This window comes from Lissotriton vulgaris, chromosome 7 (genome assembly GCF_964263255.1).
Source record: "Lissotriton vulgaris chromosome 7, aLisVul1.2, whole genome shotgun sequence".
Classification (NCBI taxonomy): Eukaryota; Metazoa; Chordata; class Amphibia; order Caudata; family Salamandridae; genus Lissotriton; species Lissotriton vulgaris.
In genome coordinates this window covers 226617622-226640036 of record NC_141695.1, presented here as the reverse complement: position 1 = coordinate 226640036, position 22415 = coordinate 226617622, and the positions used below count along the sequence as shown (strand labels likewise).

The window sequence follows — 22415 nt, the reverse complement described above, 5'->3', positions numbered from 1 at the left end:
TGGAAGCTGCACCCTCTCGTTGCACGTGAGCCATAGACGGAACAAGGAGCAATTTTGAGAACTTGTAATTTTTGTGTTTCTCTTCCAGGAGCCTTCTTCACCAGATCCAGGACCTCGTCGAGCAGCTAAGCAGCAAGGGTCGAGTCTCTGACGACGATGCCTGGCAGGAAGGTCGGAAAGAAGGCAGGGACGGAGCAGATGCTCCGCATGCTGATGAAAGACATGGCGGACATGAAAAAGCAAATGGCGGCAATGAATAATACGGGCAGGCCGAAGAAGGTCATCGGACCAGCATTGCCGGGAGTAGTCCCCGCAGGGAGAGGTAAAAGGGTCAGGAATAGGGCAGCAGGGGGGGAATCCCCAGAGCCCGAGTCACCTCCGGTAAGCCCGGTTAGCCCGGTCGAGGCCCTGGTACCTGTTCCAATCCCGGATGCCGGCCAGCCAATTCCGGTAGTAGTTACGCCCACTAGCGAGGAGGAGATGCCACCGGAGTTGGCCGCCCAGTTGGCCGCATGGCTTGGTAAGAATACCGAGGGTGTAGTGGCGCCCGGAGATACAGCCAAAGAGGCTAGGTTGCTAATGAAGCAGTTGCGGCAATCGCGAGATGCTGCGAAGGCGAATGTCCCTCTTGTCCCCTCACAGATCCCCTCAGAAGCACCAGCGGCTGGTGGTGGAAAATCAGCAGGACCGGCTATGGAGTCTGGTAAGCAACCATTGCCAATGGCAAATGGGGGGTCTTTGCCCTCAAGGAGGGAGAAAGTAGTTCAGCATATTCCTCTGGCTACAAAAGAGATGATTTGGGCTGATAAATATGTCAATATGTTTTCGCTCCTGACTGATCATCACGAGATCGAGTATGTTAAGGCTCAGAAAGATTTGTTGCATCCGAGTGTGTGGCGCGCAAAAATGGCGGGCTTCAGGGTGGATGAGACGATCTCGAATTGGGCCAAGGCCTTTGGGATGTTTACAGCCATTATGGGGGAGCGTAGGCCCGAGATTTTAAGTGAATTGGCCTGTTATCAGACACGCATAATGGATTTCTATGAAACATATGAGGGCGATCAATGGAAGGGTTATGATAGTAAATTTCGTAAAGCCAAGGAGCACGATTCGTCTCTGACGTGGGACTGTCTCTACTCCGTATCCTGGCAGAAGCAGCTCTTGCCGGGCACGACGAAGTCGTCCTCGCTCGGCGAGTATGGATCGGCGCCTTCACGCCATCAGTTGGTGGCGCCCTTTCGAGCAAACCCCGCTGGTGATCACCAACCCAGGAGTGGTGGGAATATGGGAAAGAGAGGGGTTTGTTGGAATTTTAACAGAGGCAAGTGTACAAGGCCACAGGGCACATGTAAGTTCAGGCATGAGTGTGCAGGATGCGGACACTCTTCACACCCTGAGAGTTCGTGCAGAGCCAAGAATGGGGATACTGGGGGTAGAGGAGGCGCCAAACAGGTCTAATATCGGCCGAGGGGAACCTCTACCTACCCCCGTAGATATCATGGCGATGATCCCCTGGCTAAACGAATACCCTGATCATGTCTCTGCTGGGGTGTTACGGGACGGTTTTTCGTATGGTTTCCGCATCCCAGTGGGGGATTTTCGGGGGGAATCTCTGTGTAGAAATCAACTCTCTGTTCAGCAGCACCCAAGGGTGGTAGAAAGCAAGATTGCAAAGGAGGTTGCCCGGGGCAGGGTAGCCGGACCATATAGGCACCCGCCGGTTCCTAATTTCAATTGTTCACCGTTGGGAGTTGTCCCCAAGAAGGACCCAGGTGAGTTTAGGTTAATTCATAACTTGTCGGCTCCCAGGGGTCTTTCGGTAAACGATGCGATTGACCCAGGAGTCTGTTCGGTGCGGTACGCATCCTTTGATGAGGCCATCGCCATGTTGAATCGCCCGGGGCGCTGATGGCTAAATCTGATATTGAATCCGCGTTCCGGTTGCTACCGGTACACCCTCAGGATCAGCGTCTGTTAGGTTTTGTATTTCAAGGACGCTATTACATGGATAAATGTATGCCAATGGGTTGCTCCATCTCTTGTACTTATTTTGAGAAATTCAGCTGTTTTTTGCAATGGGCGTTCACCAGAGCTACGGGCTATACGCAGGTTATGCACTACCTAGATGATTTTCTGTTTGTGGGGCCAGCCGGTGACACGAAATGTGCACAGGCTTTGCAAGAATTTTGCAATCTTATGAAGCAGTTCGGCGTGCCATTGGCACCGGGGAAAACGGTGGGGCCATCTACTTCACTCGAGTTTCTTGGAATTGAGCTCGATTCGGTGGAGGGATGCTTCCGTTTGCCCAAGGCCAAAGTAGTGAAATTCAGGGCCTTGATAGAATTATGCATTAGCAAAGAAAAGGTAACTCTCCATCAGTTGCAACAAGCGGTGGGCCAGCTTAACTTTGCCCTCAGAGTGATACCAATGGGCCGCCCCTTTTCCCGCTCTATTGCTCAAGCCATGGTCGGTCTCAAAGAAGGACACCATCGCACGAGACTGTCGGCAGAGGTTCGCCAGGATATGCGCATTTGGTTGGCATTTCTGGCGGATTTCAACGGTCGAGTGGTATGGAGCAAACCACCAGCGTCCTCGGACGAACTGGGTTTGTGGACCGACTCTGCGGGGAGCGTAGGATTTGGCGCCATCTTTGGTAATCAATGGTCAGCGCAAGCATGGCCGGCGTGGTGGCACACCAGCGGGCTGACAGGTAACATTGGGTTCCTTGAGTTGTTTCCCATCTTGGTGGCCCTGAAGGCATGGCCGGATAATTTCCGTGATCGTTCAGTGGTATTTTGGTCTGATAACATGACCGTGGTTGAATGCATAAATAACCAGGCAGCACGCTGCAAGCTGATTTTGAGATTATTGAAGGAAATTGTACTACTTTGCATGAGACTGAACGTACAGTTTAGGGCAAGGCACGTGCCGGGGGTATTGAACCAAGCGGCTGATGCACTCTCTCGTTGTCATATGCAGGCCTTCAGGGGTTATCTACCTTCCGCGGACCTAGTGGTAGCACCATTACCCGAAGCGCTCTGGTTGCTCGGTGCCCTGGATAACAGGACCTCGTGGGAGCAAGTTTAGCCCCCAGGACTTGGAAGGCATACGAAGGGGCGTTTCGTTCTTATGGTGCTTTTTTGGGTCCAGCGGGAGGGGATAAGTGGGGCCAGGAGGAGTATGTCCTGAAGTTTTTAGTGGCACTCCACAAGGCAGGCCGATCTGCGGCAACGGCCAATAGGCACCGGGCCGCCATTGCATTCATGGCGCAGGCGCATGGCATCAAGGACCCCACATCGTCCTTCCTGGTAAAGAAGGCGCTGCGTGGGTGGCAACGCCTCGAGGGTCATAAAGCTGACCAGAGGTGCCCGATTGGGCTAGAGAGGTTGTCCTTGTTGATGTCAGTACTACCAGCCATATGTTCTTCCCAGTCCGAGGCAGTGCTATTCCGAGCCGCTTTTGCATTAGCATTCCATGGGGCTATGCGGGTGAGCGAGCTGGTGGCAAAAAATAAGCAGGACGTGGGGGGGGGGACTGTGTCGAGATCACGTGTTGATCAAGGGTGATTCTTTGGTAATCACGATAACCATGTCCAAGACCGACCAAGGTGCTATAGGGGACAGTGTTGTTGTCCAGCGCATGCGGGGGTCCCCCATGTGCCCAGTAATGTGTGTGGAGGAATATTTAGCGCAACGGGCTGTAACATGGGGGGGAAGCTTGCTGAGACACACTGACGCCACCCCACTGACGAGGTTTCAGTTTCAGCGGGTGTTTGCAATGGCAATCGCAGCAGCGGGCCTGAACCCGGGCGATTAGGGGACCCATTCCTTTAGGATCGGGGCTGCTACAGAGGCTACAGCCGGGGGTCAAAGAGTGGAACAGGTCAAACAATTGGGGCGTTGGTCCTCAGCCTGTTATAAGAGGTATGTGCGTTTGCACATGTTGTGAAGCTAATGTCATGCACTCACGCTTCTTGTTTTTGTTTTGTTACAGTTTCGCGAGTCTACGAGGCGGGGCGGGCTGTGCAGTCGACCCGACACCTGGGGTCCAGCGGTCAAAGAACACCGGCTGAGGAGAGAGTGGTGTGGGTCGTGGGCCACTCATACGTGAGGCGTGCCGCGGACGTATTCAAAGCAGGTGACATGATTCACGCAGCTGGGGAATACGGGTACAGGGTGACCTTCCACGGAAGGGGCGGGCTCTGTATTGACCAGTTTCAATGTTTTGTCGAGGAACTGTTAGGGCGGACAAGGTCACCGCCGTCTATACTCATAGTGCACCTGGGAGGCAATGATTTGGTGGCGCTCGGTCGGCGAGTACTCCTCGAGCGGGTCCTGTTCACTGTTAGCTGGTTGGCAAAGCGGATTCCGGGGTGCACGATAGCTTGGTCACACATGATTCCAAGGATGGTGTGGCGGGGGGCCCTCTCTGTGGCAGCTTTGAATCATTCAGTTAAGAAAGTCAATAACAAACTGGGTAGGTTGTTGCGTTCAGCACAGTTGCACTGTATTCCACATGGATGTATTCGGGGCGATAGAATGTATCTCGGAGATGGGGTTCATTTGTCCCGGGAGGGGAATGTCTTACTCATAGGAGACTTCATAGCATGGCTAAAGGATTTGCACAATCATGACCTTTAGTAGGAGTGTGGGGAGTCCGGATAGCCGGTCAACTATCCGGCCTGTGGCGGTAAGGTCATGATCGGTGAGCAGTATTTCAAGATCCCTGGAGGAGGGGCGCCACCCTTTATGGATGGGAGCGCCCAGGGGGAGGTGGCCATGAGCCCCTCAAACGGGGAGGCGGCACCCACTAAGTATGGGGTCGCCGAAGGGGAGGCGGTCAAGGCCCCTCCCAGGGGAGGAGGCGGCTCGATGCCCCTCCTAGGAATTTCCCGGGGCCAGGATATCAGCGACGGCGGATATGATATGTTGAACAGTGTGGGGTGGGAGGGGGGTCCACGCTACCTTCTAGACACCTCACACGAGTCCTCGGACGACCACTAAGATGGCGTCGAGTTAAACAAGGGGCCCCCGCTAAGACAAGGGAAATTGGAAGTTGGCACAGAGGTACAGTCCTCTGTGCGACCTCCCCTCACACGTGAGGGGGGAGTTCTGGTAGTAGGGATCTGACACCGGTTACGACCTTGCCGTTGGCCCGTAATGTTAGGATGTACAATTTATGTAGAAAGTATGCATTTGCAGGATGTTTAGACTCGGCTAGGAGAACCTTTGTATTAGAGATGTGTTAAGGTTAGCCAATAAACGTGATTCCAGTGAAATGTATAAAGGATAAATTGTACATAATATGAAACTGTTATTTTAATGTTTTAATTTTGTTTCATATTTTAATAAATACGGCCGGGAGGGTAACTCCCTCCCGCCTTCCAAAAGTTCAGAACTGCATCCGTCTCCCATCCTTGGGGATTGTGTTGGGAGGTGGTGATAGGCATCCCGGCCATATGTTCCTGCACTTCCCCCGTGGCTTTTGGCTTCAACTGGGTCCTCATACCACCTTATGCTATGCTCCATCCCGTTGGTTGTAACTATTTCCTGCCATTGTTTTAATGCAATATAGAGGCGGCAGATTGCTTGACGCCTACCTATTGATTTGCGCATTTGCATATCAGTCGCTTTAAGCATTCCAGAGACTCTTCCTCATACCTGGCACATATCCTTGGGCACCCCTCAACTGGATGGCAATTTTGTATACCTGTTTACCGTTTGCTTGCAGGCTCTGACTCTTTAGTGATCCTCTCTGCCCCTGCAGGTTCTTTACACGCTGCTGCGCCTTTACTTGGATAATATTTATGCAATGCCTTCGTCCTGGAAGCCCTGCCTGTGTGTTTCTGCTTCAGCTGGTTCAGAAGTCTTAATTATGTGACCCGTGACACATCTGCGAGTTCTCCCTATACGCACCTTTGACCTGGCTGCTTCCTCATTTCATCAATCGTGCCTGCTATCCTTCTTACTTATTCCTTCGTTCATGCAACTCATGGTTAGCATCTAGCACTGGACATTCCTTCAAGTGACTTTTTTTTTTGTCACCAATAGTGCCTCCCTTTTCTCTTCAGAGACCTCTTCCGCTATCCCTGCACTCCCTGGTGGCTTTATCCCTCTCTTCAAGCTGCAACAGCACGTTCAGTATACGTTCTTTTCCAGCTGCTTTTTATGGGATGACTCAAATCTATGTCGCGCCTACCTTCTAAATCGCCTACAAAGGTGGCCTTTGTGAAAAATTCAAAAGTCTTTTCCGCTCTTTCTCAATTAGAAGACTCCCTTGCCTCATCTGGCTCGGAATCAGTCATGGATTCTTCTCAGCCAGCATCAGGGAAAAACACAGTTAAACGACCAAAAAAGGATCCCCCTTCGCCACCCTAGCAATCAACACCCGTCTCTATGGAACTTTTGCTGGAAGAGATAAGATCATTTTGCCCTTTTCTTGAGGAAATCGGGACACTGCGCCCTTTCATGGAGGAAACCTATGCCAAGCTTCAAGTGCTTACAGACAATTGGTCACAAATCGAGACAAGGGTTTCCTCGGTTGAACAATCCGTCACATCTTTTCAGGAAACTCACACCACAGTTTCACATTTAATCTCGCAGGTGGACGCTCGTCAGAAGCAAGTGGAGGAGTTAGAAAACAGAGGCAGGCGGAATACCCTTAGCATTTATGGCTTGGTGGAAGGTCTTGAAGGCTCGGACCCGCTTGCTTTTTTCAAATCTTTCCTCCCCAAGTTGCTTCACTTACCAGAAGGCACGTCTCTCAACATTCAGCGTGCTCATCATCTTGGCCGTCTACTAGCGTCTATGTCCGTGTCGTAACGACCAAGAGGCGTCATTCTCTACTTCCTGGAGTACACTGATCTCTTGAAAGTTCTAGCAGCTGCTAAGGCTCTCCTCAAATTAGCATGGTCTGGCTCTCCTTTGTTCTTCACTCAGGACTATGCCAAAGCAACTGCGAATCGTAGGAAGGCCTTCCTGGATATGAGAGAGGCTCTTCATTCCATGGGTGCTCCTTGTTTGATTAAAGTCACCTACAACAACAAAATGACTGCCTACGAAGACCCGGTGCGACTGCAGAGTTTCATTAATGCACATCCGACCACCGCCATGGATGCCTCTGGACCTTCCTCCTTTTGTCCTGGCTGAACTGTAGTTTTGCTTGTCTTTGTATTGCTCTCGTTTTTTTGCCATGGTTTCTCCCCTCTGGCGTTTTTCTCTTGTTTGACTGCTTCCTCCCTTGCGTTGCATTGTTGCTGTTTTTTCATGGTCTCTTTATTGACCGAAGTTCGTAATTCATTCTCGTTTTTCCCTTCTTTGTCCCCGCAGGAACCCTTCCTTGTCTGATGATGTCTTCACGGTTCCCCGACTAGCTGATCTTGGTTGTGTTGCCTTACCTACATGGCCCCTTCTCCCCTCAACTTCTTCTCGTCTTCTTCTTATGTAGGTATGTTTCCTTCTTGTTTTCTGTTCCTTTTTAGTTTTTCATTTTTGTCTTCTTCCCTTACCCTGTGTTCAAGTTTCCTCATTTGTATAATGATGATGATCTTCTTTTTTCAGGTTGTATTTCTTTTCATGTCTTCTTTCTCCTCCATTTGACCTCCTTACAACTATTTTTACTCTCCACTTTCTCCTCTTTCCTTGCATTCTCTTCCATTCACACTGATCTCCTCTTTCTTTTCCTATGCCCGATCTCTATTATACATTTATCTTCTCTTTCTTCTATTTTTCCTCTTTGTCCTTCCTTATTCTTGACTATTTATCTCAATTGTGCTTATGATATATTTTATGCAACACTGTTATTAATATGTCATTGAACGTAGTATCATGGAATGTTAAGGGTATTAACTCTCCGACTAAGCGCCAACGCATTTTGTCACATCTTGCCAAATTGAATGTCGATATTGCATTTCTCCAAGAAACTGACCTTTCCAACGCAGAATCAGCAAAGCTTAAGAGAGGTTGGGTGGGTGAGGTTTTTTATTCACAAGGTGATGGCAAACGTAATGGTGTAGCAATTTTCTGTCGTAGATCTCTCCCTCTCACAATTGTTTCCCAAGATTCAGATGCTAATGGCAGATGGACACATGTCAGACTATCGCTTAGAGGTGTTCCAATCTCCCTCCTTAATGTTTATGCTCCCTCTAATGGTGAACCTCTTTTTGGGCTGAGTTTTCTAAATCTATCACCCTATTTATGGATGACCATTTTATCTAAGCTGGAGATTGCTATCATCTTCTAGATCATTTTATTGATAGGAATTCCGACTCCACTTATGTCCCCAATAAATCACACAAGCTTTTCACTCTAGCCATTTCCCAACTTAGGCTCATCTATTCCTGGCGGCTGTGCAACCCATCTTCTCGGGAGTTTACTTTTTACTCCCCTTCTCACAGATCCCAGTCGTAAATTGCCTATATTTTTGTATTCCATACTCTAGCTCAAACACTTACCGCTGCTGAAATTGGTCCAATTTTACTCTCGGACCATGCCCCTGTTGTCATCAGTGTGGATGTTCTTCCTAAGACTGATGGGCCCAAAAGATGGCGTTTCAACAACACCCTCCTCCTAGATCCTAAATTTATTTCTTCATTCACTGACTTTTTTGATGAATATTTCATGTTCAATGATACCCCTTCCCTTCCTAAACACACCATTTGGGATGCTTTCAAGGCAGCAGCTCGCGACTTTATTATTGGATATGTTGCAAAGAAACGCAGGTCTGCCGCCTATACAATAAAAAGCTCCTTGGTGACATTAAGAGATTGGAACATGTCTACTTCACCTCCCATTCAAACGATAGTCTGACGGCCCTTGTCGCTGCCAAGATAAAATTCAATGAGAAGTCCACAGAAGATGCCTCCTTGTATTTGCTAAAATCCAGTGCTAAGTTTTATGGTGGGAAAAACAAGGCTGGGAAAATTCTTGCAAATTGACAGAAGGGCAAGCACAACCGACTGAACATTGAATCTATTTATGACACCAATTCTACCTTACAGTATAAGGATGCCGATATTCTTACTGAATTATCATGTTTCTACAAAACCTTATACATCTCTGAAACCCAACCCTCACTCCATTCTCTCCAACATTTTTTCTCCAATATCCAGAAGCCTGCACACTTTCCTCTTGACCTTTCCTCTTTGGAGAATAACATTTCACAGACGGAATTGACTACGGCACTCCAACGCCTCAAACTTAATAAAGCCCCTGGACCAGATGGTTTTACCGTTGAATTTTATCTCCATTTTTCTAAATTGTTAGTTCCAAAGTTACATCCTCTCCTCACCACGTTCGTTGATTTAGGCAATTCCTCAGGCACCTTCTCTCATGCACATATTTGTTTAATACCTAAAGAGGGAAAGGATGTGAAGAATTGCAAAAGTTACAGACCCATTTCCCTTGTCAATATTGACTACAAACTTTTTGCTAAAGCATTGGCGATACGATTGGATCATTTACTTCCAGGTCTCTTAGGCGAAGAGCAGTCGGGTTTTGTCAAAGGTCACTACATTAATGACAATACCAGACTGTTACTTAACATATTGTCAAAATCATCCCACCTTCAAACTCCCCTTGCAGCGATTGCCTTAAATGCTGCGAAGGCGTTTGATAGGGTTGAATGGCCTTATCTTTTTCATACTCTTGGATGATTTGGCTTTGGCCCTAAATTCATTTCCCTAGTCTCACTGTTATACTCTCGCCCACGAGCCACGGTCTTTGCGAATGGTCAGATCTCCTCTTATTTTGACCTTGATAGAGGTGTACGCCAAGGATGTCCCCTTTCACCTTTCCTTTTCAATCTTGCTTTAGAACCATTTCTGTCCAAGCTTTGCCAAAATCCCAACATGGCTTTCAAACTGTGGACTCCTCTATTAAGCTTGCTGCCTATGCGGATGATATTTTGCTCTTCATCTCTAATCCTACAGATTCCATCCCCGCTTTCCTAGAAGAAGTGCAAAATTATTCCTTAATTTCTGGCTATAAGCTTAACAATGACAAGTGTGAGATTTTGCCCCTGATGAAGTTCACCTTTAAGCCTGACTTTAGTACTTCCAATTTCACCTGGAGTCCCTCTCATATTAAATATTTAGGATTAAACATCACTCCCTCCATCTCAGATACCATTTCCCTTTGTATGACCAAGTGCTCTCAGAAACTCTCCGACCTTACTGCTGGTTAGCATCCTTTATGTCTATCTTGGTGGGGTCGCCTTGACACCATTAAGATGATGTTATCTCCTATAATCCTCTATACCATTTCTAATATCCCTGTTGCTATCCCAGCTAAATTCTTTAAGAAAATGTATTCGATCTCATCCTCTTTCCTGTGGCATAATAAGAAACCTAGAATGTCCCTTGCCAGACTCATTCGCCCTGTCTCTGAAGGTGGAGTCAATTTTCCGGACTTTCCTGCCTTTCAAAAGGCCTTTTTGTTACGCCAAGCCTCCTTTTGGCTCCAAGATCCAATTTCCCCCTGCCCTCTTTGGACTAAAGTTGAACGCCTTTTCCTTTCTCCATTTTCTTTCACCGAATATATTTCTTTCTGTCGCAAACCCTCCTCGATTCCTACTCCCATCCATAAATTTACTGTCAAGCTTCTCTTAGCTAATAGCCCCCCTCCCCCTACGACTATTGCTGCTTTTCTCTTGTATACCATTTGGCATAACAAATATCTTTTAATTCATAATAGACCCTTTTACTGGAAATCCTGGTGGGCTAGTGGATTGCTCTGGATCTCACAGTTGTTCTCACATTCTACCTTTCTACCTTTTCACACTCTTTGTTCCTCCTTTGATTTACCCTCATCCTTTGCCCCCAAATACCTTCTACTTAAAACAGCGGTTATGGAAGTCTACACACGGCTCATGCAGGCATCACTCTCCTCTACTCCTCCTGACCCTCAATCTGAACTTCATTCTCTCCTGCATAACACTCCTAAAGCTTCTATTATTTACAAGCATATTCTTGCTCATACCTCTACTAGACCTAAGTCTAAGGTGGAGGAGCAATGGGAACAGAACCTTGCTGTATCCTGGCCTATATCCCTATGGGACAGGATATGGACAAAGGTTCGCAAAACATCTAGGGCAGCGTCCTTGACGCAATCCTTATTCTTTATTTACAACAGGTTACTCCTTACTCCTTTTACCCTTAACAGAAAATTCTCTACTGTTTCTGATGCTTGCTGGTCCTGCTCTGCACCTCACGCTACTCTGTTTCATATGCTCTTTCTCTGTAAACATGTACATGATTTTTGGTTGCAGGTTTGGGCTTAAATTAATGTCGTTTTCTGTACATGTATTCCCTTATCTCACACCCATATTTTTCTAGGAAGCCTTTCTCCCTGTTGGGAAGGTACCACGCTACATGTTCGCATTGTTGATTTGCTTTTGGCTGTTGCGTTTCAGCAGATTACTGTCAATTGGAAAACTTCCTCTGACATTTCTTTTAAAGCATGGTGGTATAATGTTTGCCATAATCATAGGCTTGATACTGCGTTTGTTTTTCCTGCCCAATTGGCAACCAAGCTTGCAGACTTATGGTTTCCTGTTACATTGTATTTGGATAACTGTGTGACTCGTTCTTTTTGCCCACGAACTGCTCAGCAGGAGGTTTCCAAGCCCCCCTGATACCCTTTTCATTCCTGTACTTTCTCTGCATTATTATCTGCTTTGTCCTCATTTACACCTGATTCTGATGAATATCTATTGTACCCCTTATTTTTATTCTTATTGCCCATGATACATATTTTGTTATTTGATTTCTTGTTAGGACATCCTGATTATTTTTCTTTGTTTCCCTCCCCTCCCCCCTTTTTCTTTCCCTCAATCCCTTTGCCTTATTGTGTATTGATACCTCATTTTATGATTAATAAAGCTTTTCTTGGACTTAAAAAAAATATATATTGATCCCTGAGCTCTGTCTCTACTCTATATTTACATGCAGGCACTTAGAGGAGTCATTTTCCACTTTCAGTTGCATTTTCAAACGTACATTGATTACAGCTAAATTTAAATCTGAAGTAAAAATAAGCTACATTTTCGTTCTACGATTGATAATGGCCAGATGTTATACTGCCTAAAGAAACATTTGCACTAAAAAGGTTCTAAAACTAAAGTCATGAACACAGGAAATCATGACATTGGTATACTCCTGTTCTAATGGCCACAAGACACGCGCTAAGCCTCCACTCCTGAGAAGAGTGTACACAGTTTGTGTGTGACATGATTACAAGCTATAGTCTTGGTTGAAATATCTAGTTGATCTAGCAGATCCAGTTTATTAGACCGAGAAGGCTGCTCTTGGTATTCAACTAAACAACACAGTCAAAACCACCCAAGGCTTGTACTCTCAAAACTAGACTATGGTAATGGAGTGTACAATGATATTCCAAAGAAAGAATTAGGCAAACTCCAGAGAATGCGGAAATAAGGCCTAAATCTCCGTTTAAGTCTAAGGAACCTCGACGGAAAACCAGTGAAGTCCCAACAAATAATTACATGCAAAATACTGTGCACCTCTGAACGTTGACCTCTTCCTGCACACCACAATGTTACCGAACCAGCCTAGTTGATACTTCCAAACTCACAATGAAAAACCTCACGGGCACAGCAAAACAGTGAGAAAGTTCATGGTCAGCGCCGTCTTAACACATGAGTACGCTGGGCAGTTTTCCAGGAGCCTCATGAGCGTAGGGGACCCATGGAGAAAATAATTTAACACTCATTTTACGTTAAACATTTTCATTTCTATGAGTGGTTGTGCAGGCAGGGCTCTGCTTTGCCAAAGAGGGTCTATAATGATATTAAGACCGTCCTGTTCATGGCACTGCTCCATGAAGCATTTCAGATTCTCTCCTGTGAGCCTGGTACAATGCAATATCCATTAAAACACGGCAGGCAGAACTTTTTGAACAAAACATGCAATCCACAAGCAGAGTTTTTCTGAAATACTCACTTTCTCATTTGGGAGACATACCTTGCTCTTCTCCTAGCAAAAATGTCATCCCAAGCTCTTTTCAGCCCCTCCTCAATTATTAATACTTAATGTCTGTTCCACATAGACCCTGCTGTTCTAGCCTACCCTACATGTGGTGTCAGGTGATTATGTCAGCATTTGGGTGCATTGTGAGCAAAATAAATAAATGAATACATATTATATTGGTAAAACACCAGTAGTTTTTCAGGTCAGTATAAAAGATCAATATTTAAGTGCAAGTGTCAATAGCCTGTGGAGGTCAAACGTGTGGAGGGGCGGGGCAGTTGTATGTTTCAACCCATTGGATATTGGAATATGAGGTACAACAAATTGCTTATATGTAGCACTGCATGCTGAAATTACTAAGGTTTTAAGGACGGTAAATGTGGTAATATTACCCAGTTTATTGGTACTTAGTTTATCCAACTCGACCTAATGCAGAACTTGCAGATCACAATAAACGTCAGCAACAGGGTTAAATGATATGAATGACTGACTGAGTTAGGGTTAGTTTAGAACTTTGGAACAACTGACACATTATCAGATCATGACCTTGGCTTACCCTGACAACTCCTTTCTTGTTCTGCAGGAGCATAAAGTTGTATCCATAGACGTCAACCATTACCATCTTAGTCACCGACACTTTCCCGTTTCCATACTTGTCATTCTCCACACTGATGTTGAAGGAGACCAGCGCATTTATAAGGGAGATGGTTCTTGACAGTGTATATGTGCAGGTACCTTGAAAATCAAAGGGCAGCCCATCGAAAGTGCGACAATGAGGATCACCTGCTGCCCAGCACTGGGCCGAACCAATGGGCTGACACTTCAGGATGCCATTGATTATCTTACACTCCTCATTGGCTTTGCAAGAAAATGCTTTGCAATCTATGAGTCCGCCTCCCATACAGGTGCACTGATTGGAACACAGGCCATTGGGGTAAAAGACCTCTCCAGGCTTGTAGTAGATGCCGTTGTATTCACACCCACATTGAGAGATGAGAACACACTGGCTACCGCTGAGTACAAAACCTTCGTCACATACACAGCCTTCCTTGCAGTTTGCATTGCATTCCACTGAGCGAGTGAAGGTGTAGCAGGTGGTGGGGCAGCCACTAGGACATGTTTCATAGTGACTATTAGCTCCACAGGATGGGCCTGAAATTAAGAGAGAGTAAAGATTCAATTAGCAAAGATTTGCTCTTGAAACAGAGTCCACTCTATATACTTTCTTTATGATATTTCTCCATGGTTGTGTCTGTAGTGTGACGTATAAGAAAGTGGATAGTTCACATATGGCGTAACAAGTTCAGCTTTTTCCAAATATTTTGAAAAAAATGGTTATGTCTCGTGATCCAGAAAAAGAAGCCAACAAACAATACATGTTATGTGCTAATTGTGTTACATAGAAAAGAATAGTTTGCTATCCCTAGTCCATCGATGGAAACCCATAAGGAGCCCGATTGCTTCTGTTAGGCAATTTTCTGTAGCAATCTCATTAAGCACAGAGTCCCCCATTCATTTTCTTTGTTTCGATCTCTTATGTCCTTAACACACATATATTTTCTTGTACATCCCCCTGCATTTTCAGAATCTATATGAAGATCTTACAGATACATCACATATCTAAGCATCACATAATATACCATTCTTATGAAGATGATAAAACCATTCAGTTAAGGTCCTCAGTTTTCAATCTAGTTTCAAAGATATGGAACCCTAGATTAACCAAAACTGGTTCAAGCTTAATAACAGTAAACCTAAGGCAATGCTGCTGGAAGTACGCACAGACTTGATAGACAGCTGCCCCTCTCTACAGTCTCTGTATACAGAAAAGGGTGATCAGTAGATTAATTTATTGTAATATCATCTATCTAGAGATGGATAAACTAGGACTGATTATTAAACCCAGCATACCATGGACTAACTGCACACAAATGTATAGAAAGTGCCAACTCTTACCATAATCAGAAGGGCCCTTCACTGGCTGCAGATGGAAGCAAAGATTCAGGTTAAGTTCCAATGTGAGCTGCCAGTTCCAAACATGTTTTTGACTACTAACAAAAATAGCTGCTGATATACCTTATAATCTTCCAAATATATTCTTTCAATGTTCCACCTTTGGTGGTAGGTGGTAGCAGTTCCTAATTTGTGAAAACAAAGAGTGCTGGTGCCTAAGGGTCTGCTCAGAAGCTAGCGACTGGTGCAATTAAACTCAAGGGGACCGAATAGCATGGATGGTAGTCTATAATCCATTTCCAGACACTCCCTGCTTCTCTATCTCACTCCTTTAGGTTTCTACTATCTCCCTTTGTGACAGGTTAGCTGTCTTTTGCTTCCTCGGTCTTCCCCATTTGTTTATTTTCCCTCTCCTGCAGTGGTAAATATGTGATGTGGTGAAATAGGTGCAGGTGCCCACTACTGTCAACCTCTGGATCAAATTAAGCACTAGGTGGTAGGTGATTTGACCTTTCAGAACCTTGACTCTGGAACTTTTGTCTAAAAATATTGTTCCCATAATCACCACTATCCGTCAGGCAACCTTAAACATGGACCAGTGATTACAGACATCTTTATGAGGCCCTTTGGCTGATGGACATCACATTCTGTGATGCTCAAGTAGTACAAACCTTAAAATCTTTTCTATGAGGCCATACAAAGCCACTGTGCTTGGTTTTGAATGACCTAATAGACATGGAGTAAGGCAATGCAGCACAAATGGCAGTGTTGCCTTACTCTGCGCTCGGGAGGCATTCCATGTGCATTGCGGTGGGTGTACCCATGCAACATCCTTGGATTTTGATGCTTTCCCAGATTTACAACACCTTGCAAACCTGTGGAAGGGCCAAACTCATACGCCTCCCAAGGTGAGGAGTAGAAATAACGTGATTTCTCCTCGATTATTCCTCTTGCAATATGTGCTACATTCCGCAGCACTCATAGAAAGAGGTAAACGCCTCCTAAGAAGGATTGTTTCTGTGTAACAAGGTGACCTTTCATGCACAAAAACGGCACAGATGCATGGCGCATCTGTGCCGTAAAAGTGTCGCATTTCTGGAGTTAAGTCGCAAGCTTGACGCAGCACCAGCAATGCTCTGGGGGCCCTATCTAGTTAGTGCTGCGTCAATCCTTACGCCTGCTTCCCTTGCTCATTGCACCATCAGGATTCAAGCAAACCGGGCCGAAGACGGCTGTAATGCCAGAAACCGGTCCCCGGGAGCTTGTTTCCTTCCCAGTGTAAGAATTGGCTTTTGTAGTTTGGTTTGCCCTGTTCCCATCATGCACTGGGACAGGAACAGACTAATTTGCATTCAGCCAGGTTCTGAAACTGGGATGGTGCAGTGAGCTAAAAAACGGTGTTGAATCTAGCCCAGATCTCTTGACTGGGTGAGAGTTTTCTGTTTAATTCAGAGACTCTGTCCCTCACCACCCCTTGTTGTAAATATTTTTGTCCACCCTAAGCGTGGAAGGGTATACTCAGACATGAGTCCCTTGCTCATTGCACCATCAGGATTCAAGCAAACCGGGCCGAAGACGGCTGTAATGCCAGAAACCGGTCCCCGGGAGCTTGTTTCCTTCCCAGTGTAAGAATTGGCTTTTGTAGTTTGGTTTGCCCTGTTCCCATCATGCACTGGGACAGGAACAGACTAATTTGCATACAGCCAGGTTCTGAAACTGGGATGGTGCAGTGAGCTAAAAAACGGTGTTGGATCTAGCCAAGATCTCTTGACTGGGTGAGAGTTTTCTGTTTAATTCAGAGACTCTGTCCCTCACCACCCCTTGTTGTAAATATGCTTCAAGCAGGCGCAGGGTTTGATGCAGCATGGGCCTAAAAGTGTCTGAGTGAAATCTTGTAGATTTCACTCAGCCACTTTTAGGAGGCGTACCTGTGTCGAAATGCCCCTCCCTGCGCAGGAACGCCTACTTCTGGCGCAGGGCTTTACAACGTGACGCAACTCCCAGATGCATCACGTTGTAAATACACCGCACCATGGCGCAGGATTTGCGCTGCCGCTGCGTCACAAAAGTGACGCAACGGCGGCGTAAATGAGGCGCAAGGGGCTTGTAAATCTGCCCCTTAAAATCTGTGAATCCTCCATCAAAATCATGAATCATGGTCAAAGAGTGATTTGGAGTATTCCGTGGTGCAATTTGTTTGCGGAAATGTGTTTTATGTGCATTCTCACCCAGTTCATTAACCGCATTTTACTCTAACCCAGTGTCTACCTTCGAAAGGTTATCCAAACTACCTTTTTTAAAATTGTGAATATACTCACTGCAGAAAGTGGCAGAACGCCAATCGTACACTTTAATCCCAGCATCCTGGCAAGCAGCAGCATAGCTAGCGATGACCTGGCATATGATGTCCTGGCGCCCTTTGTAGAAGCAAGTGTCAAACACACAGTCTTTGAAGGCGCCCTCTGGGTCAATGACAACATGGCACTCCCGGAATTGGCCATTAGGATCCACCAGGACAAAGCAGTCTTTTTTCTTCTCTCTCTGCTCTTTCTCCACTGACGGCAGATCAGAACAGTCAGCCTTGTCAGCTTCTGAGCAGCCAGGCACATCCCTGACCTTCCAGCTCTTCCCAAAGACTGTTGCATCTGTTGTTAAGATGTTGTCCTTCGTGGTCAGCTCCTTACTTTTGTCTCCATCGAAATCACCACAGAGACCACACACGGCACCTGCATATGTGCTTGGGATTTTGACTGAAACGTAGGACTGCCAGTCGTAGGTGACGAGTAGACCGAAGCTGGTTTGCACGTAGCAATGATATCCTTGCTTATAAATTGAGAGCTTACCATTATCAGCACTGTAGGGCAGGTTGATTAACAAACCATTCAGCTGCAAAAAGAACACAGAATAGTTACATTACTATTAGCATCCATTCCAAGTACAGTAGCAGTTACATACTCAGGCAGGTCAGGGTATATTTGTCCAGTCAGGGAGGGCTAACACTCTCCTGCCCAGGGCCGAACGGGCAACAGCAACCAGCCCTGGCAGATGCCTGCCCGACTGCACCGGTTCCGCTTTTGTTACAGTGGGCTGATATTTCAGCACTGCTGCAAAACTGCCCCCCTCTCACAAAACTGGCCTCCACGGACACAACCCCCCTCCTTTCCAGGGAAATGCTGGGTGCTCCTACGGCCAGTCCAGCCCTGCTCTCCTGCCCTCTACCTCCACATAAAGGCATTATGGGATATCCAAACATACGGAACAGAACGCATTCTTCCCTTCCCATTCCAGAGTTGTTTTTGCACCTTAAGGGGGATTCTCACTAGTAACTCTTGCCATGGGTGCACCTGCATCTGTCTACCACGTTGTTGCCTCTAGAACTGCCTTTTCCACCTGCATCTGTCTTATTGTACCAAAGTTTAAAGAAGTTTTCTCAATATCCGAATAGGCATTAACAAAAAATAAATTATGCTTTTAAAATGTGGTTAGATAGCGTGTTTTTCATGGGACTACTTAGGTGGCCGTCCCTGGGGTTGTGGGGGCCATGGGCCCCCCACATCTCATTCAATAGTTTGCCCTGGGGAGGTGCCAGTCCCTGGGTGTGCATAGGGGGCTGGAGCCCCCAAGTATCACTATTTACTTATGGCCCTGAGATCTGTCAGTCTTGGGGTCTGCAGAGGGAGGCTGTAGGGCCTTCCATGCATTATTTTCTATGTATTTCTGTGTCTCAGGTAGGTGGTGAGCCCCAGTACAGCAGCAGGTGAGCCATGAGGCTCCCCATAAATAATTATATGACTGCTCACTTTGAATAGCCTGAGGAGAGGGGCCCTGTGCTACCCCTCCTATATTTCCATTATGCCCCGGGGACATGGCTGATTTAAAATATAGCGCAGGAGCCCACGTTTGTTTTTAGTTTTTTTATTTAAGCAGGAGTAACAGATCCAGCGCATCTCCCACCAAAATTACTTTAAAAAAATGCTATTTTGGCCCTGGGGTCCCCTGTGCCCCCACAAAGGCCTAGGGTTTCAGGGTGTTTCTACCCTGCCCCCTTGACTTTTCTTTTTTTTTCACTTATGACTCTGTTCTTCACAATATGGCTGCCAACACTTCCTGGTTTGAAGTCTTGGCAGCTAATCTGATCTCAGGCACGAGATCGAGAGGAGTCCCTTTCTGAACCAAGAGCTATCTTTCTGCCAAATTTGGTGTAAGTCCGATCTGCAATTTGGGTCTAAAGTTTCTAGGCCGCTGCTTTACAAATCAGCACACAATTTTCAAGACCTCTATTTTAGTGGCAGGCAAATTAATTTTGACAATTTTGAGAGGATTCATCAAACAACACCAACATTTTTGGCATATGAAAATACTCTCTTCCTAGGGAAACTACATCTAACTATATCTATTGACTGTCCACTAGCAGTAGATAATACATATATTATATTGCACTCTGTAGTTATAGTTAGGACCTAGTTATAAGAAGGGAAGTGTTTTTTCATTTGGTAATGACTTTGGTGATGACTGAAAAATCTTCATAAATTTTCCCCAAAAATAATTCATCCAACACAGCTCCATCCTGGAAATTTCAAGTAGGACCAAGTCCAAAAACACAATGTATCCTTTCATATATAAATTGAATAGTGATACCGCAAAAATGACCGAACCGATTACACCAAAATTGGCAGAAAGCTGGATATTAGTAAAAAAAAGGCTTTCTTTGTTTGTTGATTTGGGGCAACTCCATTCAATAGTATTTGAGATATTAAGGGTAAAACACTTTGCATGTCTGGGTGGTTCGGTTTGTAGGAGGCCCATAAGAGATCCGCGATCATGCAACTTGAAATAGGCTAGAGATCAAATTGAATGGTGGGGCTTCTGTTCCCATCGGCTGTCTCACTACCATGGGAGTGAGAAGCTGATTGATTGGCCGCGACATGAACAGAAAGGTTGCAGCCTCCATTTCAGAACCCAAGACTCAGTGACTATGTCCTGAAAAAAGAAATAAATATGAGGGAGGAGGGTAAAGGTATACCCCCTGATTTAAATGTGAGAAAAATGTTAGATTTCCACTATTGTAGGGCTGCACAGTGGAAGGCACTGAGTACCCCTGGGCTTCAGTTGGAGTCCCACAGGAGCACTGGGGGGTGAGGGGGGGTCATATTGGTTACTGCAAGGCACTCAGGGGTTAAAAATAAATTAAGGAGAGGAGCTACGTCAGCAAGCAAGATGGCTGCTTAGGCTTCCAGCTCCGTCGACCCTCGTAACCCGCCGCAATATCCTGCATGTTATCCTGACTTAACGCCTAGTCTCTGTGTGCATGAACTGTCCCACACTCCGATGGTAAAATCTGGAAACTTTTATCAGCTTGTTTGACGGAGTTACATCGAGTGTAAGTTTGCGGCCTGCTCCAACGGTGAAGCCGGGGCCTGGAGTACTTTCACAGCCGGGCTGTAATGCAACAACATCGGCCAGGAGACTCAGGCTGGGCCCGGTCGACTGGAGTGGAGGCTTTGTTTTAGCCCGGATTTGGTGGCGATCGTTTTCAGTGCTCAGTATCGACGGAGGAGTGAGTCTGTGTGCTGCTGGCTGAGGGTGGGGGCCCCCGTCCCGCGGTCCCTGTTTGCTCCCGCCGGGGTTCGGTGGTTCGGGGTCTCTGGCCTGCGGCCTTAACTGGGTTGACCGTGGTTGCGAACAATGACTGGTCACCCTTCGCAATTGCACGTTCGAGATCCTGTCTATCTCCCCCGTGGGTGCCGGAATCACCCGGGGAGGTGATTGTGATTGATACTGAACACGAGATTATGGATCTAACGATGCAAGAGCCATCGCTGCGGTTAATATTGGCAGAACTTTGGGCATTCCGCTCACATGTGGATTCTTTGCTGAGCAGGTTGGACTCGCGCCTATCTGAAATTCTCCAGGTGGAACCGGGCCCGGCCTTGTTGTTGAAACGGGATTCTGCAGCCATTCAAAACGCGGCCATTTTGACTCCGTGCGAAGACCCCATGAAGAAACGAGTAATGCAATCATCGGATGGTGCCCTGGTGGACAGTGTTACCGAGGATGGCATGGTATTGCTGAACTTTTCACCACTGCCGGCTTTGGAGATATCGTCAGGTGTTCCCCTCCCGGAGACTTTTGTCTCTGACTTTCCATCTCTTTTTGTGGTCATCTTCTCCTTTCCTGGCGACGCTACGACTCCTGTTCAAGACACATTGGGATTGTTCATCTCGGAGGGAGAGTTCGTCTGCATCTACGGTTCTTGAGGACTCACTGCCTGCTGGTAGCCATGGGTTGATCTCTGCTGACTCTTCTCTTCTCTATTGCTTCTTTGTGTGCCTCTGGGTCTCGCTGGAAGGGGTTCGTGTTTTTGTTCGGAAGGGCCAAGGTTAAGATCAGCTGGATCGGGATGGGTTGGCATGGCTTTTACAAGTGTTGGACCTGCAACTGTTTGCTCTAGGAGGCTAGGCGGTGTCTCACGGTACCCTCTAATTTCTCTTCATTGCTATCATAAGGTTATCTTTTACTGATAGGGGGTGGCTGTTTCAGGCGGGGGGTCTAAAGGGGCTGGGAGCCCACATGGATATGCCCTCCTCCACTCTTCATTTTCCCACCTTTGGGGTTTTATTTGTTAGGGGCGACAGGCACACTGCTAGTGGGGTCAGGATGTACCCATTTGCAGGGGTGCAGGGTGGGGGGCTGAAGGGCTTTTTTTGTACTTTGCCTTTTTTATTTTCTATGGCCTTCCTTCTTTTTCTTTCTTCTTGTAGGGTCAGTATAACTACGAATCATTCGGATTATTATCGTATGCTTGTACTTCGTGCTTTCGCTTTTATGTTATCTTGATTTGTGGGTGGGCAGGCCTTCGGGTATTGGCGCAACATGGAAATGTATATTTTGTGTTCCTTCGTATCGACCTATATGCTCCTGCGCCGAATCTCCATTATAGTGGTCATTATATGTATATCCTGTTTTTTACCTTGCCCCCCTGCTTCTTCTGTTTGATTGTATGGCACCTGATCCTCTCTTATATAATATAAAATGAAACCTCTGTCTTATCCTGAACTCCGACTATGCATTCCAATACAAGCTTTACTCTAAATCGCTGCCGGACCTTTGGGTTGTCGGCTGATGAGCTGTGTCATATTGTGATGTTAACGAATTTTAATTTGTCTAGCGGCCGGCCCCCGCGGTTGTAGGCCTATGCTTGTATTTCTACTAATTATATACTAAAATAAAGGTTTTCGGAAAAAATAAATTAATTAATTAAAAAGAAAAACTGGGTTTGAGCATCTGTGGTGGGTTCCACAACGAGGCAGTTGGCCATGGGGCTTTGGTCACGCACAGCGAGCATTAGCTGCCTGCAGCCAATCCCAAACCATGGAGTGCCAAAGGCCAAGTCTGGTGAGGTAGATGGCGACTCTTGGAGAGCTAAAGTCAGAGCATGGTCGCAAGCCAGACTCTGCTCCCAACTACACACTGCATA

The 22415-nt window shown here is 46.4% G+C and overlaps 1 protein-coding gene across 1 annotated transcript in view; it reads right to left on the bottom strand.

Moving 5' to 3' along the window:
• The window catches only part of LOC147701265 (IgGFc-binding protein-like), a 441798-nt gene that overhangs the window by 330797 nt on the left and 88586 nt on the right, over positions 1–22415 (bottom strand). Inside the window, 2 exon segments of the mRNA XM_086929330.1 lie at positions 13542–14137; positions 17257–17824. Of these exon segments, the coding sequence (XP_086785456.1) occupies positions 13542–14137; positions 17257–17824 (1164 nt within the window).